The 14,540-nt window shown below is 35.6% G+C and overlaps 1 protein-coding gene across 4 annotated transcripts in view; it reads left to right on the top strand.

Moving 5' to 3' along the window:
- The window catches only part of LOC126367052 (cystinosin homolog), an 83,548-nt gene that overhangs the window by 56,542 nt on the left and 12,466 nt on the right, over nucleotides 1–14,540 (top strand). For all 4 annotated transcript variants that reach the window (XM_050010443.1, XM_050010442.1, XM_050010444.1 and 1 more), the window contains 4 exons: nucleotides 5,395–5,508; nucleotides 10,487–10,586; nucleotides 13,245–13,445; nucleotides 13,937–14,177. In XM_050010443.1, coding sequence (XP_049866400.1) covers nucleotides 5,412–5,508; nucleotides 10,487–10,586; nucleotides 13,245–13,445; nucleotides 13,937–14,177 — 639 coding nt within the window. In that variant the 5' untranslated portion in view covers nucleotides 5,395–5,411. The remainder of the gene's footprint in view (nucleotides 1–5,394; nucleotides 5,509–10,486; nucleotides 10,587–13,244; nucleotides 13,446–13,936; nucleotides 14,178–14,540) is intronic.

The following is a 14,540-nucleotide window of genomic DNA, read 5'->3' as shown; positions in this document are numbered from 1 at the left end:
AAACATTTAAATTGAAACGAGTACCAATAATATGATTATTCATTAATGAATAAAGTACATACATTGTTATCACAAAAGCTAATTAAGCTGCCCATGACTTTAATCCCAATAAAGGCAGTCAGAGGCACAGCCGTCTCCTGATAAACTCAGCGCGGCGTTCCACCAAACGTTTTGATATTATCATGTAAAAAACAATAAGAATAATAACTGTTCGCTAAACAAGTTTCACCAGTTCTCAAGAATGGAATCGATATTATGTATGTTATATATGGTTATACTATACTGTACTAGAATAGATACATAGTTCTAAATAATAAAGTTGAAGTTGAGCAAGTACATTAAATACCTATTTCACATTACTATCAATTTCACAACAAAAGAACTACACAAGAACAAATTTCTGATGGAGCTCAACATCAAGATTGGCTATAAGAGCCTCACAGGGACCTCACCATAGAGCACATTTCCGAAGCTCTTGAACAACAACGATAGTTATAGTCGAAAGGACTGTGAGACTTCATCATATAGTATAACACTCATTTTTCATTGGCACACCAAGGGCTACAATAGTTATCAAAGTTACACATTATTTGTTTACATACATAAAAGAAGAAGAAATACATAAAGAAGAACGGGTAATGACGAGGGCACCCAGACACAAGATTGATTGTAACATCCTGTGCTAAGTTGGCAATTGTTGTCGACATTGAGTAGTTAAATGAATCCCAAGACAACATGTCAAATTGATTAGAGAAAATACAAATATAAGTGCAAGTAAGAATTTCGATACATTTATTCAAATGACCTTTTTCATTAAAATATTCAGAACCACTGAACTAAACTTTCCTCTTTATTATAAGATATTGTTAAATGAGGCTGAAAGTATAAAGAGGGGAAGTGCATTTACATTATGTACTTGTGTGATAATTATCTTCGGAATAATTAAGATTTTGTTTTTATTAAAATAGATTACCTGAGCCCACGTTATTGTGTATTACCTAATATCGACCATATGGGCTTGGTAATAACATTTAGTATAATTTTTTATGTGGTAATAATAAATAAAACTTGTTGTGGATTTTTCCTATTCCTCTATACAACCTTTCACCCACCAATCAGATGATAGAACAACGTACACACAACACATTAACACACGTAACATTGTTTACGCAGCTATCTCTTTAGTGTAATAATTATTGAATTTGTTTTTAGGACAGTAATACTAACGTCCTATTATTTACCTACTGGAAAAATAGGATAAACATATATTTATCATGAAAATATTATTGTTACTTCTCCACTGCAGTTTGGTTCCGATTGATTAAGTGGAGGGACATTATTGTTGTAATTTTTATATTAATTGTAAGCTGTGTTTTGGGCTGATCAGCAACAACATAATAAATCTACAACAACATAATTTAGAGAAAACGCTAATGGTGATGTAAGTTATATGTTAATAATGAACTATTTTTCCTTCCTTTTCACCTATGAGTTAATAATAAAAAGGGCAACTATTCTATCTAACCGAACTAGGTATCAATATTTTACAATTTCGAATGTAATACTTGAAGGAAATTTTCATTGAAGTTATAATATTATCAGGTAGGTACCTCAATTTATACTGAGATTAGTATTGTTATTCCTGATTAACAAAGACAGGATTTGAAACCCATGTCTTAATGATAATGCTAACTTTTAGTGATAGACATTCGGAATTAATTTTACCAGAATTTTGAAAAAGTTAATATCATAAAGGTAGGTATATTTGCTTGTGCAAATTTTCCTAATATAAACTTTCCTAACCTAACCTAACTTTATAGGGAATTCTTCCTCCTCATGAGGTACTATTCTTAAACGGCCTTGCTGCCTGGGCCACTGTTGATACTAATGGCTGTGAGACTGCTAATACATCTGGTTGTAGCTCTGCTACTACTGCTGGCTGTAGGGCTGCTGGTACTGCTGGTTATGGCACTGCTGATCATGACTGGTTGCATCACTGCTTTTATTGCTGGCTGTGGGGCGGCCTGCTGATACTGTTCCTTGTGGGCTTTCTGTTCATGCTGTTGGCTGTGGGGCTGCCTGCTGATACTGTTGTCTCTGTTCCACAGATCCTGTTGCTATCTCGTTTACTCACTCTTCGGGCAATGTTATTCATTATTATTTATGTGCTATTTGAATTTTATGATGTTGGTTGAAAGAATTTAATAGCAGTATTCTCTAACCATGTCTTGTGTACAGTTATCTCTTTTGAAAGTAATCTCTGACATTACATACTATTAATACTTTGATTTCTAGCACAGTTGAATCATCTGATAAAGATGTAAAGGCCTGTGATGATGAGGTTGATTAATAGAACAGAGGCTTTTAGGTTTTGAATTGTCGGTTATTTCTTCAGAATTTGTACTCTCATTATTTTATAATAATCAATTTGACATAATAGTCTATTGTTTCTCAGCATTAGTCTAATCTTGAGTTTCAACATGGGTAGGTAAGCCCCGACAATTCAATGGTTTATCTTCGATTCCTCAAGTGACAAACCAAACATGGAAATAAAAGTATAAAAAATAGTTGGTCTATGTTCTAGCTATCTACTAGCGTTTAGCAAAAGGCGATACTTGTAGTGGTAGCTTTATGTTATTTGAGTTGATACCATCAAGTCCATTGTCTATCCTCTAAGTGATAGCTCTAGGTATGGAAATGAGAAATAGGTATATAGCGCTTGATAATGCCGACCATAATCGTGGTAGCTCTTATATTAATAGGGTTCATACCATAAAGTCCATTGTCTATCCTCTAAGTGATAGCTCTAAGTATGGAAATGAGAAATAGGTATATAGCGCTTGCCAATGCCGACCATAATCGTGGTAGCTCTTATGTTAATAGGGTTCATACCATCAAGTCCATTGTCTATCCTCTAAGTGATAGCTCTAAGTATGGAAATGAGAAATAGGTATATTAGCGCTTGTCAATGGCGACTTTCTTAGTGGTAGCTCTTACATTCATTGTGTTGATACCTTCAAGTCCATTGTCTATCCTCTAAGTGATAGCTCTAGGTATGGAAATGATAAATAGGTATATTAGCGCTTGGCAATGGCGACCTTCCTGGTGGTAGATCTTTTGTTAATTAGGTTGATACCATCAAGTCCATTGTCTATCCTCTAAGTGATAGCTCTAAGTATGGAAATGAGAAATAGGTATGTTAGCGCTTGTCAGTGGCGACCTTCCTAATGGTAGCTCTTATGTGCATTGTGCCTTTAAGTCCATTGTCTATCCTCTAAGTGATAGCTCTAGGTATGGAAATGTAAAATAGGTATATTAGCGCTTAGCAATGGCAAACTTCCTAGTGATAGCTCTTATGTTCATTACATTGATACCTTCAAGTATATTGTCTATCCTCTAAGTGATAGCTCTAGGTATGGAAATGACAAATAGGTATATTAGCGCTTATCAATGGCAACCTTCCTAATGGTAGCTCTTATGTGCATTGTGCCTTTAAGTCCATTGTCTTTCCTCTAAGTGATAGCTCTAGGTATGGAAATGTAAAATAGGTATATTAGCGCTTAGCAATGGCAAACTTCCTAGTGATAGCTCTTATCTACATTAAGTTGGTACCATCAAGTCCACTGTCCATCCGCTAAATGATAGCTCTAGGTATTAAAATAAGGCATAGGTATATTTGCGCTTTGCAACAGTCTTAGTGGTTGATTTTTATGTTAATAGGGTTGATACATCAAGTCCATTGTCTATCCTCTATTGTGATAGCTCTAAAAGGAAACAAATAGTCTGTCTATTCTCTAGTCAGACAGTTCACTACTAGTGCTTAACTAGGTGACTCTCCAAGTGGTGTTCTCTTGTTGGTTAGGTTGGTACCAATAATCATCACCCATACGTTGGAAGCTTGAATTATAATAAGATTAGAGTAATTTGGAAGAAATTGCTTACTATAATAAGGCTATCTTTTGCCTGTACTCTCTTAACACTCTTTCTGTTTTTATTGTTAGGGTATATTATCATCATCTTATATTGTAAGTATCATTCGGAGAAGATAACATTATTAACACCACTTAACAGAGACTGTGAGAAGGGATTATGTACTGTTATAATATACATATATAATGTCATTTTTAAGTATGGTTATCCTGTAGTAAACCTATTATAATTCTCTAAATGTTTTAAGTGTTATCTTGAATAAGTTATGTATCTTGTCTACCAATGGTGTAGATGACCTCTGTGATATCGAGTACTACTGTGTCATGGGTACTTCTTGATGAACAGGGTAAACATGAAGTGCTTCTGTCATCTAATTATCTGAACTTGTCAAATTATTTCCGAGTTAATTATTTACTTTTCTATGCCATTCTGCGGTTATATTTCACTGGTTCTCTTTGTTTTATAATAAAACTTCTCATTTCATTCGCTGATAGTAAGTTATGAACCGCAACATAAGCCAAGAACACGAATTACAAAAAGAAACAAAAAAAATTTTTTTTTTTTTGACAGATGAAAATAAAAACGCGGCAATCAGGGACTGAAGACAAGGCTTAGGCCTATTTTGATCGTGATTTTCGAATATTAAATTACTAAAGTCCAGACTGTATAGTCCTCAGATCTTTGCCTGCCTTATATAAGGCGAATTTAAACAACATCAACATCGGAATAAAGTATAACTTTTAAATCACTGTTATAACACGAACACGATACAATTTTAATATTATTATTATTTCTGTTAATAAAACTAGTTACTTTTATTAGTAATAAGTACCAACTTAAGTTACTTCTTCGAATGTTAGGATTATAAAATTATAACCTCAAAAAAAGTAATTTGTTTTCGACAATAAAAGGAATTAAATTGAATTGATCATAATTATATCTTCTCTTGTTTTAGTTGATGGATAATGTTAAGACTTACCAGTTTAATCCACATTTTGTTTTATCAAAAAGAACTTACGCTCGTCGTCGTCCACATTTTTTCTTTGGTACTGTTTCTAGCTTTTTTAGAGAAAAAAGTACTTGATTATGTAAGTAACAGATTTTTCGCACTATATCAATCATGTTTTTGTATTAAATATTGGTTTTCAATTAGTTTATTTACGGAGGCGAAGTGACGCGCCGGTGCACAAAAACCGTAATGCCATTAGTTGACAGCTGCGTTCAGGAAGCGGGAAACTAACTTTTTTTTTTTTAGCTTTGGATATGAGCTTTGAAAATTGTGACGATGCTGGAGCATAAGACGTAGACTACACTGTTAAAAACCTCTCGAACAAGGAGCGAGTATAATTGTGTATTTATTGTTTTAGATTCCTATACTTTACAGAGGTATTAATGAATAAGTTAACTAATAAATAGATATTATATTTTTTCCATCGTTTTGATTTGATTTTTCTTTGTCCACAGATAGTAAAATTCGCAAGATGGCGCGTGGAGCAGTATTCTTCCCGTGCGCGGGCGCATCTAGTCATAGAATAAGCAGCAGTTTTATGTATATCATCGCTACCGTCTTGTTATTAGGTAAGATTTATGTTTATATACTAAATGTCCGCCTGCGACAAAGTTTCATACAAACTTTCAACCCCTTTCTTAACCACTTGGGGGATGAATTTCGCAAAATCTCGTTTTGGTAAGCATCTACATCTTTAAAGGAACCCCCATGATAAATTGGAGACTCCTAGTAGTTGTAGTTTCTGAGATATCGTGATTGATAATGATATATCTACATAATATTGTTACCGATATTCAAACTATATAGTTGACCTTAAAGATTATCAAAGTCGATAGCTCATTTTGTTAAATACTACCACAGCAATACAGTATTATCGACAGTATTGGTGTTCGATCGTTTTAAAACTATCTATACGATATCACTATATAACATCATATCGATCGATATTATCGACACTAGCGATACTATAGCTTTTTCCTCAACTATCATATCGTGGCCTAAAGATCTGCAACACGGATTTACATATACCTACTTCGTGGCTGACTTTGCTAACTGACGTATCTGTATTTTTTTGCTAAAGTGATTTGTGTTTTATAGACAATTGCAAAAGGTGCAAATCAGTTTCGCCAAAACTTGCAGATATATCAGTTTACAATATCAGCGACGATATCCACCCAAAAAGAAAAGAGACGGACTTAAAATTACTTTATTAAGTTAAATTCATTTATAACAAACATCATAGAAGGAAAAATTGAAGGGAAGAGGGAAAGGGGTAGACCTAGGAGAACATTTATGAAACAAATAAAAGAGAAGGTGCAGGTCGTGTCGTATCAGGACGTGAAGGATTTGGCGGGAAGAAGGGAGGAATTGCGATTGCTCCACTGACAAGAGCGCAGCTCTTAAATAAAGAGAGAAGTTAAATTAGTTAATTAGTATTAGTTTAGGTTCAGCACGATCTACTCTGAATAGGCGTGCGTGTATGAAACGATTGATGAATGTCGAGGAAACAAGAGAAGTGTGTCAGGATCGAAGCAAATGGAATTCCTTAGCTGCTTACCCCGGTGGGAAATAGGCGTGAGTTTATAATGTAAGTGAAATTAATAATAATAATAAAATGTTTATTTGACCAAAAATTACAAGTTACAGAATTTCTTACATACTTACTAGCCGTTTTGACATTACAAAAGATATACTCTGCCTCCTAAACTAGGTTTACCTGCATCTTAGGAAGCAGTGTAAATTTGTAGGTGTCTACAGGAATCAGCACCATTATAATATATATAACGTTACTACAACTCTATTGTTACGAGTAAAACATGATTAAAATATACATAACCTACCCTATATGCAATCAGTAGGTAGGGTAAATTACCTGTCTCCTTTGTGTCTATAGCGTAAATACAAGTATGCTTCAATTTATATTTAGTTATAATCATAACAAATGATTATTTATTCACATTACACCGATGACTTTAAATAATGACTTAATTTAGTCATACGACGCGGCGACGGTAAAACGTTGCTGTAGGTAACTCTATACAAATAGAGCTAACATATAACTCTAACATGACTATATATAGGTCATATTAGTCATGTTAGAGTTAGCTAAAACTACTTAATGAAATGCAGTAACAGTCGCCGTTATCGAAGACGGCAAGGATGCATGCATGCATTTATCTCCTTCATGTTGCATGGCATGTCATATTCTTAGTTTGCCTTGCCATCTTGGTAAGAATAAGAAACTTAAGAATAAGAAACATTTATTGTGAAGCTGTGTAGGTACATACATGCAGGTGTCAAACATTATAAAATTTGTCTCAACAGCATGTCCATGTCGGACGTACAATATTATAGATAATGTCTGTATTAAACATTAAGGAATTAAGTAAGTACCTAAAAAAAGGAAAAAGAATAAGGAAAAGAAGAGAAAAGGAGGAGAAGGGATTTGTTAACTTGCGTGGAAAATTTCAAATTATTCTGTACTATTCTGATACAGGATCCTGAGTTAATATCAAGAAGAATTTCACATCGCAAAAATACAGAACTGAAAATAAAAAAAATCATGAACTTTGCGATGGAAAGTTCCACAATTTCAAAAGTCCACTTGATATTAACTCAGAATCATGATCTGAATCATCCCCCTCAGTATTCGTTACGATGTCACTAACGCCCTGTATACGTCTAATACGTGAGTTTAACCTACGTAATTCCTGATATCTACCTATAAAAATATTTCATCAGTGTTTTGATTTTAGTGTGGCTGTTTAAATCGATTTCTTGCTTTGGCCACTGTTAGTGCTTTTGCAGGCAATCGTGGCCAATCCATCGGTTTTATTATATTGTTATCGCATCAAACACGTCTTACAAAGAGTGTGATTAAGGCAATTACAATTTTTATTACTATGTACAGGAGAAATTACGTCACAAAATAATAATAATAATAACGTTTATTGAAATAAGTTTTTCAATTATGCCTTGAAACCCTGTCTCCCAAACAATCTATGTACTTATAGACTAATTAGTTAGTCATGAGTCATGTCAGAGGCCTTTGGCGGCTCAATAGTAACCCTGACACCAGGGTTGATGAGGTTGGTAATCCTACTCACAACCTACACGACAGAAAAAGATTAGACATTGGTAACATTACGGTATCAAAGTAAAAAAAAGAGGGTAAAGTGTAAAAGTGTATGTGGTTTATGTGCGTGTGGTGTGGTGAATGTGTGTATGCGTGTGTGAGTATACGAGTAGGTTGGTAGTTGCAAAAAATCAAGTTTGATATTTGTTTGGCTTAACAAGTCTTTGGGTGCTTTTTAATTCCATCTCATGACCAAGCACATTTACATTTCTAATATACTATAGTATCACGCCTGTATCCCCGAAAGGGTAGAGCTGTACAGTAGGTATATACCCACTGCTCGTCAGTAAGGTTTAGTCTTAAAGTCTTATGTTATAGAGGGCGAGCCTATTGCCAATAACCGGGTACATGTCCTGAAAACCACGTGATATATAACTGTATCATCATCATCAATTTAAGAGCCACGCTCTTGTCGGTGCAGCATTTTCCTTTCCAGTCTATCAAAGGCCAATTCCTTGACGGGATAACTGACTGACTGACTGTTTCTTATATAACTGTATATCGTCGAATATAGTCGTTTAAAGTCCGAGCCGCGATTCGAACCCGTGACAATACAATGTTATATAAACAGCCTATATACGTCCCACTGCTGGGCACAGGCCTCCCCTCAATCAACCGGAGGGGGTATGGAGCATACTCCACCACGCTGCTCGTGGAAGGAATTGGCCTTTGATAGACTGGAAAGGAAAATGCTGCACCGACAAGAGCGTGGCTCTTAAATTGATGATGCGGGTTGGTGGTATTATTTACATATAGAGTGGTCCAACTTAGATCTTATTTACTTTTACCATAAGTAGGATCTTAGGTAGAATACAATGTTACTTACGCACAATTTCACAAAAATATATTTAGTTATTATTGCATACCAATTAAATTCTTATTACCCTAATTACATGACTCATTAAAACTGAATACACTGTTTTATTAATATCCCATTAAGGTTGGTAAGTATTGAACGTGTTGTACGTATGTACATAAACCTAAAAGAAATACAAACAACTTTTACGTTGTTTTCATAAGGTCTTTATTGATAATAATAATTTTGGTATGCGAAAAACTAAACATCAAAATAAAACGTTTTCAGTTTATGCAGCCTTCAAAAAACTTATATAAACTTATATAACCATAATAAATTGTCTACATCTTTACGTACACTATATTAAAAAGGTATTAATTATATTAATTTTATAACTCTATTTTCGTAAATCACGAAATGATACAGACGTAATAGTTATAAGTGCCATCGGTACGGCAAGGCAGGAAGGGACAAGTCACAGGGACTGTAACCTGGAAACTGACAGGGGGCAGCAGTAACTGTCAGTACTATTCAGAGGTGCAGGACTGGAGTCTTAGAACGGCTTTGAAATAGACTACTCTGAACGCCATCCCACTCGCGTCAGACAGAGTACTGCGGGGCGGAAGGCAAGAGGGAAACCAGTGCCCTATTTTTCCCTAAAAAAGTAGCATGGAGAATGCTACACCGACTAGAGTGTGGCTCTTAAATTAATGATGATGATGAATACTTTTAAGGGTTATAACACTTATACCGTAGGTAATAAGCAATTAGGCACGTATTATTTACATATAGAGTGGTCCAACTTAGATCTTATTTACTTTTACCATAAGTAGGATCTTAGGTAATTATATTATTTTTAGGGTTACGCGTAGTATTTAAATTATCTGTGGAAATTGTAGCTTTAAGAGAAGTCGCAGGTCATTTCCAATACAAGTATCTGATGACTTACCGGGAAGAGCTGCCAAGTTAAAAAGGCCACATCGAAGCAATTCATCTAAGAAAGCGATAATCCTATTTCACATTTGTTGACATTGAGCATTTACTTTTATATGCGCAAATGTCAAATTGCCATATTGTTTTTTAGATGAATTGTTTCAATGTGGCTTTTTTATCCCCCCTGTTCGCAAATTGTAACTGATTTATATAAATAAACTAATTTTTATTTTTTATTTTTTATGACGGACTTTCCAGCAGGCTACGTTACTTAAAAAACATTATAGATGGCGCTGTACAGATTTTTCTTCGTTTAACCTTAACATAGATAACAGACATATGCATCTTTTATCTTTGTTTTTAGACATAAATAATGACTCTTTTTATTACACCCAGACACAATTTCATCTTCCACCACCAATTCTGATCAAAATAAAGAGAAGCAATATAGGTAGCAACATAATTCTATAGATAATGTGATCCAAATATCAAGCTACAATTATTTTTATATATGCTTCTGCCATTACAATGTATTTTGGAATAATTATGTACCCGTGTAATGAGAAAATAGGTAATTATCACGTTAAAGCTGTACAACGCCATCTATGCTGTTATTGGCGAACGAAGCCTGGAAAGTCCCTTATTACTCTGTAATAAAATAAATATATTTTAATGTTTTCAGGTCTACCGAGTGCACATTCCCAGTTAGACAAGCTTTATGTAGACATCAGGGATCTAAATCTACTCGTGGATGAGACACATCTCTTCAAACTCGTACAAATGTAAGTATCATTTATAAGTAAGTTCAAATATTAAATTTTTTCATGTAATTAATACATAATTATTCGGCCTAAAAAGTCTAATTTTAAATGAGCATTAGCCCCGATTCCTGCAGACACCTCCTAATTTTACTTTAAGTTATACCTGTCATTTTCTTATCCGCCGAAATGGAAAGGGACGGGTAATCGACAAGCATAAAATGTATCGAACAATTCAATTTTAAGCTCAAATCTAAAACAACCGTCTAAAATCTAATACATTGGCCAATAACCCGACCGAATTATGTTGACAGCACACGTCAAACGGTTTGCATACCAGCGAGATACCTTTTTGATTGACCCGGGTTATTCATTCATTTACTCATTCTTCCTAAAATTATTATTAAGAGCTGTCAATCATCCGTCCCTTTCCTTTTCGGCGGATAAGAAAATGACAGGTATAACTTAAAATAAAATTAGATGGCGTCTGCAGGAATTAGCACCATTGGCTGATTTATGCTGAATAAGTAATAATGGCCCCGATTCCTGCAGACACCGCCTAATTTTATTTTAAGTTATATCCGTCATTTTCATATCCGTCGAAAAGGAAAGGGACGGATGATTCACAGCTCTTAATTTTAGGAAGAATGAGTAAATGAATGAATAACCCGGGCGAATCAAAAGGTACGTCGCTGGTATGTAATCCGTTTGACGTGATGTTTACTTAACTGTGTCGGGTTATTGATGGATGTAAAATTTTTAGACGGTTGGTTTAGATTTGTGCTTAAAATTGACGTGTGTTCCATAAATTTTATGCTTGTCGATTACCCGTCCCTTTCCTTTTCGGCGGATAAGAAAATGACAGATATAACTTAAAATAAAATTAGATGGTATTTACAGGAATTAGCACCAATGAAAACCTTTTTTTAAATTAAATCAAAATGCCAAAAAAGAGGTACCTAAGCAGTATATGAAACGCAAGCGGAAACATAATCGTAACATACCATGACTAACACAAACTTATGACTATCTCCCAATTGGGATTATCAGAGGTACCTACCGTCGCAAGACCACTTGACCACGGAGGCTGTCGTCAAGGAAAATAATAATATCTTTATTACAAAAGTGTCATTGTTATTATGTCAGAAGTAAGGCCTCTTTTCACGCGTCAATAGTATTCAAGGTTTTCTTAATGTTACTGATTAAAATCCACTTCTTTTACATGTATATTGTAGGTAACTAATGTAAAATATATTCTTACTCTTTTAAATACCTCTTTTCTCTTTTACTCTTTTTTTTTTGTGGTTTAAATTGATAACCTCTTTGGTTTTATGATCGCTTAAAAATTGGTTTGCAGCATTTTTAATTCGAACTTCAAATTTCGCTCCTGACCGTACATGGACTGGTTGACTATCTTTAGGTTAAGAAGTATGTATATAATGTTTTGGCTTATTAATAACTGTTTATTATTTCACGAAAGGGGTATATAAGGCGAAGGTTTTTGATAGGGCTGGCAGAGGAAGATCTAGAAGGACGTACATTGACCAATTTGAGGATGTCTTTTGAAAAGGTTTTACCATCTACTCTGAACCGGCGTGCGTGTATGAAACGATTGACGAATGTGGAGGAAGCATGAGAAACGTGTCAGGATGAAAGTAAATGGGATTCCACAGTCTGCTGACCCCGCTGGGAAATAGGCGTGCGTTTATGTATGTTTTATTTTATGTGTTTTATATATTATGTGAAAACTTGTTTGTAACGATATGGATTTCTGTTATGTTGCAAATGTAATAAATGAATAAATAAATACCTCCGAAAATGCATTTCTCGGGAAAGTGGCTTTCCTCACGATGTTTTCCTTTACCGCTGAGCACGTGATAATCATTTATGACCCAAACATGAACTCGAAATCAAATTCGACAATCATTGGTTTAGGCCTGTGCTGGATTTGAACCTGCGACCTCAAAGTGAGAGGCAAGCGTTCTACCAACTGAGCTACTACGGCTCCATGCGGTATTTAATTATTTCCCTGTATTAATTATGCGTTGCTATTTGTTCAATGAAACTTGTTGACCACACTAACGTAATTAACGTATCATGAAGTAGTATCTTCATACAGAATAAAGTCTTCATACATAACCCATTCGGTATGAATTGAACTATTATTCTTCTTAAAGATTATCGACCGCAAATATGTATCTTTTGAATACTGGGCTATATTATCAGAGTCATTGTACTGAATGACTTGGGTGAATATCAAAATGTGCCAAGTTTGGTGGCGAACTTTCATATTATGTTTTCGTGAAAAACTGGGTTCCGACATGAAAAAGGATAGCTCTAACTACGAGGTAACTTGTTCCTCAACCGGAGGGAGTATGGAGCATACTTCACGACGCTGCTCTAATTCAGGGTGGTGTTTGGACTGGAAACACAAAGGAAACTGAATATTAACGGAGTTCGAAAAGGGGGAGGTTTATTAAAATAGGAGGTTCTCAACCCCAGGTACTTTCGGACTTAGGTTTAATCGAGAGGACTCAAAGTGACGAGTCAAACATAAGTTAGGGTCCTATTAAACATGAAGTAGGTACTTTAGCGTTTTGCATTCCTGTTTCCCGGGAGACCGACGCGATCAGAATGCATGCTGTGTGGGTATGTTTCTGTATTTTTTTTGTCTCTTTCCAGTGGCGAATACAACACAACGATCCAAGTGACCAGCCACATCCAGCACCCGGACATAGTGCAGTTCGTGCCACCCACCATAGAGATCCCGGGCTCTGAGAACCCCAATACGACGGTAGAGCTCACTCACGACATCTGCGCGTATGGCAAAAGCCCTGGACACTCGGAGGTGACTTTCAATGTGACGCCTGCTGGGTTTGTCAAGTGAGTATATTGACATTATCTACCTGGTGTTTGTACCCCGTTAGAAACAGCTTGATTAGTTTAGAAGAGAAAAAAAAAATAGTTTCAGTTCTAAGTATGGGCAATACAGGGGTTGCCCTGTATTAGTTGCCCTGTTATCCCTGGCTATCGCAATGTAACTCAGTAACAGTCCGCTTGTTTACGTTTTTTATCTCGTCTGGTTGGCCTCACTTTACTTACAAAGTTTCAACACTATAGTATAGTTTCGGAAAAAAAGTGACTGTGACATACGGACGGACAGACGGACGGACATTGAGACATGACGAATCATCATTCATCCCGTGATCATGGCACTTGCAACAGTGGCGAAATATCGGGAGTCTCATATTCCTATTTTAAAGGCGGAAAGAACCCGTTATTATGTGTTTTAGTTATGATAATAACCGCGTAAACTTAAAACAATGTAACTATGTTTCCTTGAATTTGATACAGCTACACTTTTTAAATTCCAGCATGGACACTGTGTTCGTCCGGATAACAGTAATGCACTCCCACGCAATCAACGTAATCTCCTACATCATGGGGTGGATCTACTTCGCGGCGTGGTCCGTCTCCTTCTACCCGCAAATATACATAAACTTCAAGAGGCGCAGCGTAGTCGGCCTTAACTTCGATTTCCTGGCTCTAAACCTCTTTGGATTCACCATGTACGCGCTGTTCAACTGCGGGCTTTACTTCTCTAAGGAAATTCAGGTATGGTTATCGATACTAATATTATAAATGGGAAAGTGTACGTCTGTGTGTGTGTTTGTTTGCCTGTCTTTCACGGCGGAACATGGCGACAAATTGACGTGATTTTTTTACGGAGATAGTTGAAGGGATAGTGACATAGGCTACTTTTTGTCTCTTTCTAACCCCCAATTCCTAAAATAGGGCGTGGAAGTTCTACATAATAATACCGCGCAAGAGTCGTGTGGATTTCCAGCCAAGAAATTAATGCCATCTAAAGCAAATCAATAACAAGAGATGTCAAAAAACTACTACAAAATATCCGATCAATCCCGAAGCATAACATGACGAGATCCCATTCGAGATTGACGGGATTAGGCGAATCTC

The sequence above is a fragment of the Pectinophora gossypiella genome, chromosome 5 (genome assembly GCF_024362695.1).
Source record: "Pectinophora gossypiella chromosome 5, ilPecGoss1.1, whole genome shotgun sequence".
Lineage (NCBI taxonomy): Eukaryota > Metazoa > Arthropoda > Insecta > Lepidoptera > Gelechiidae > Pectinophora > Pectinophora gossypiella.
The sequence above is the reverse complement of the archived record's forward strand: the minus strand, read 5'-3'. Positions and strand labels throughout refer to the sequence as shown.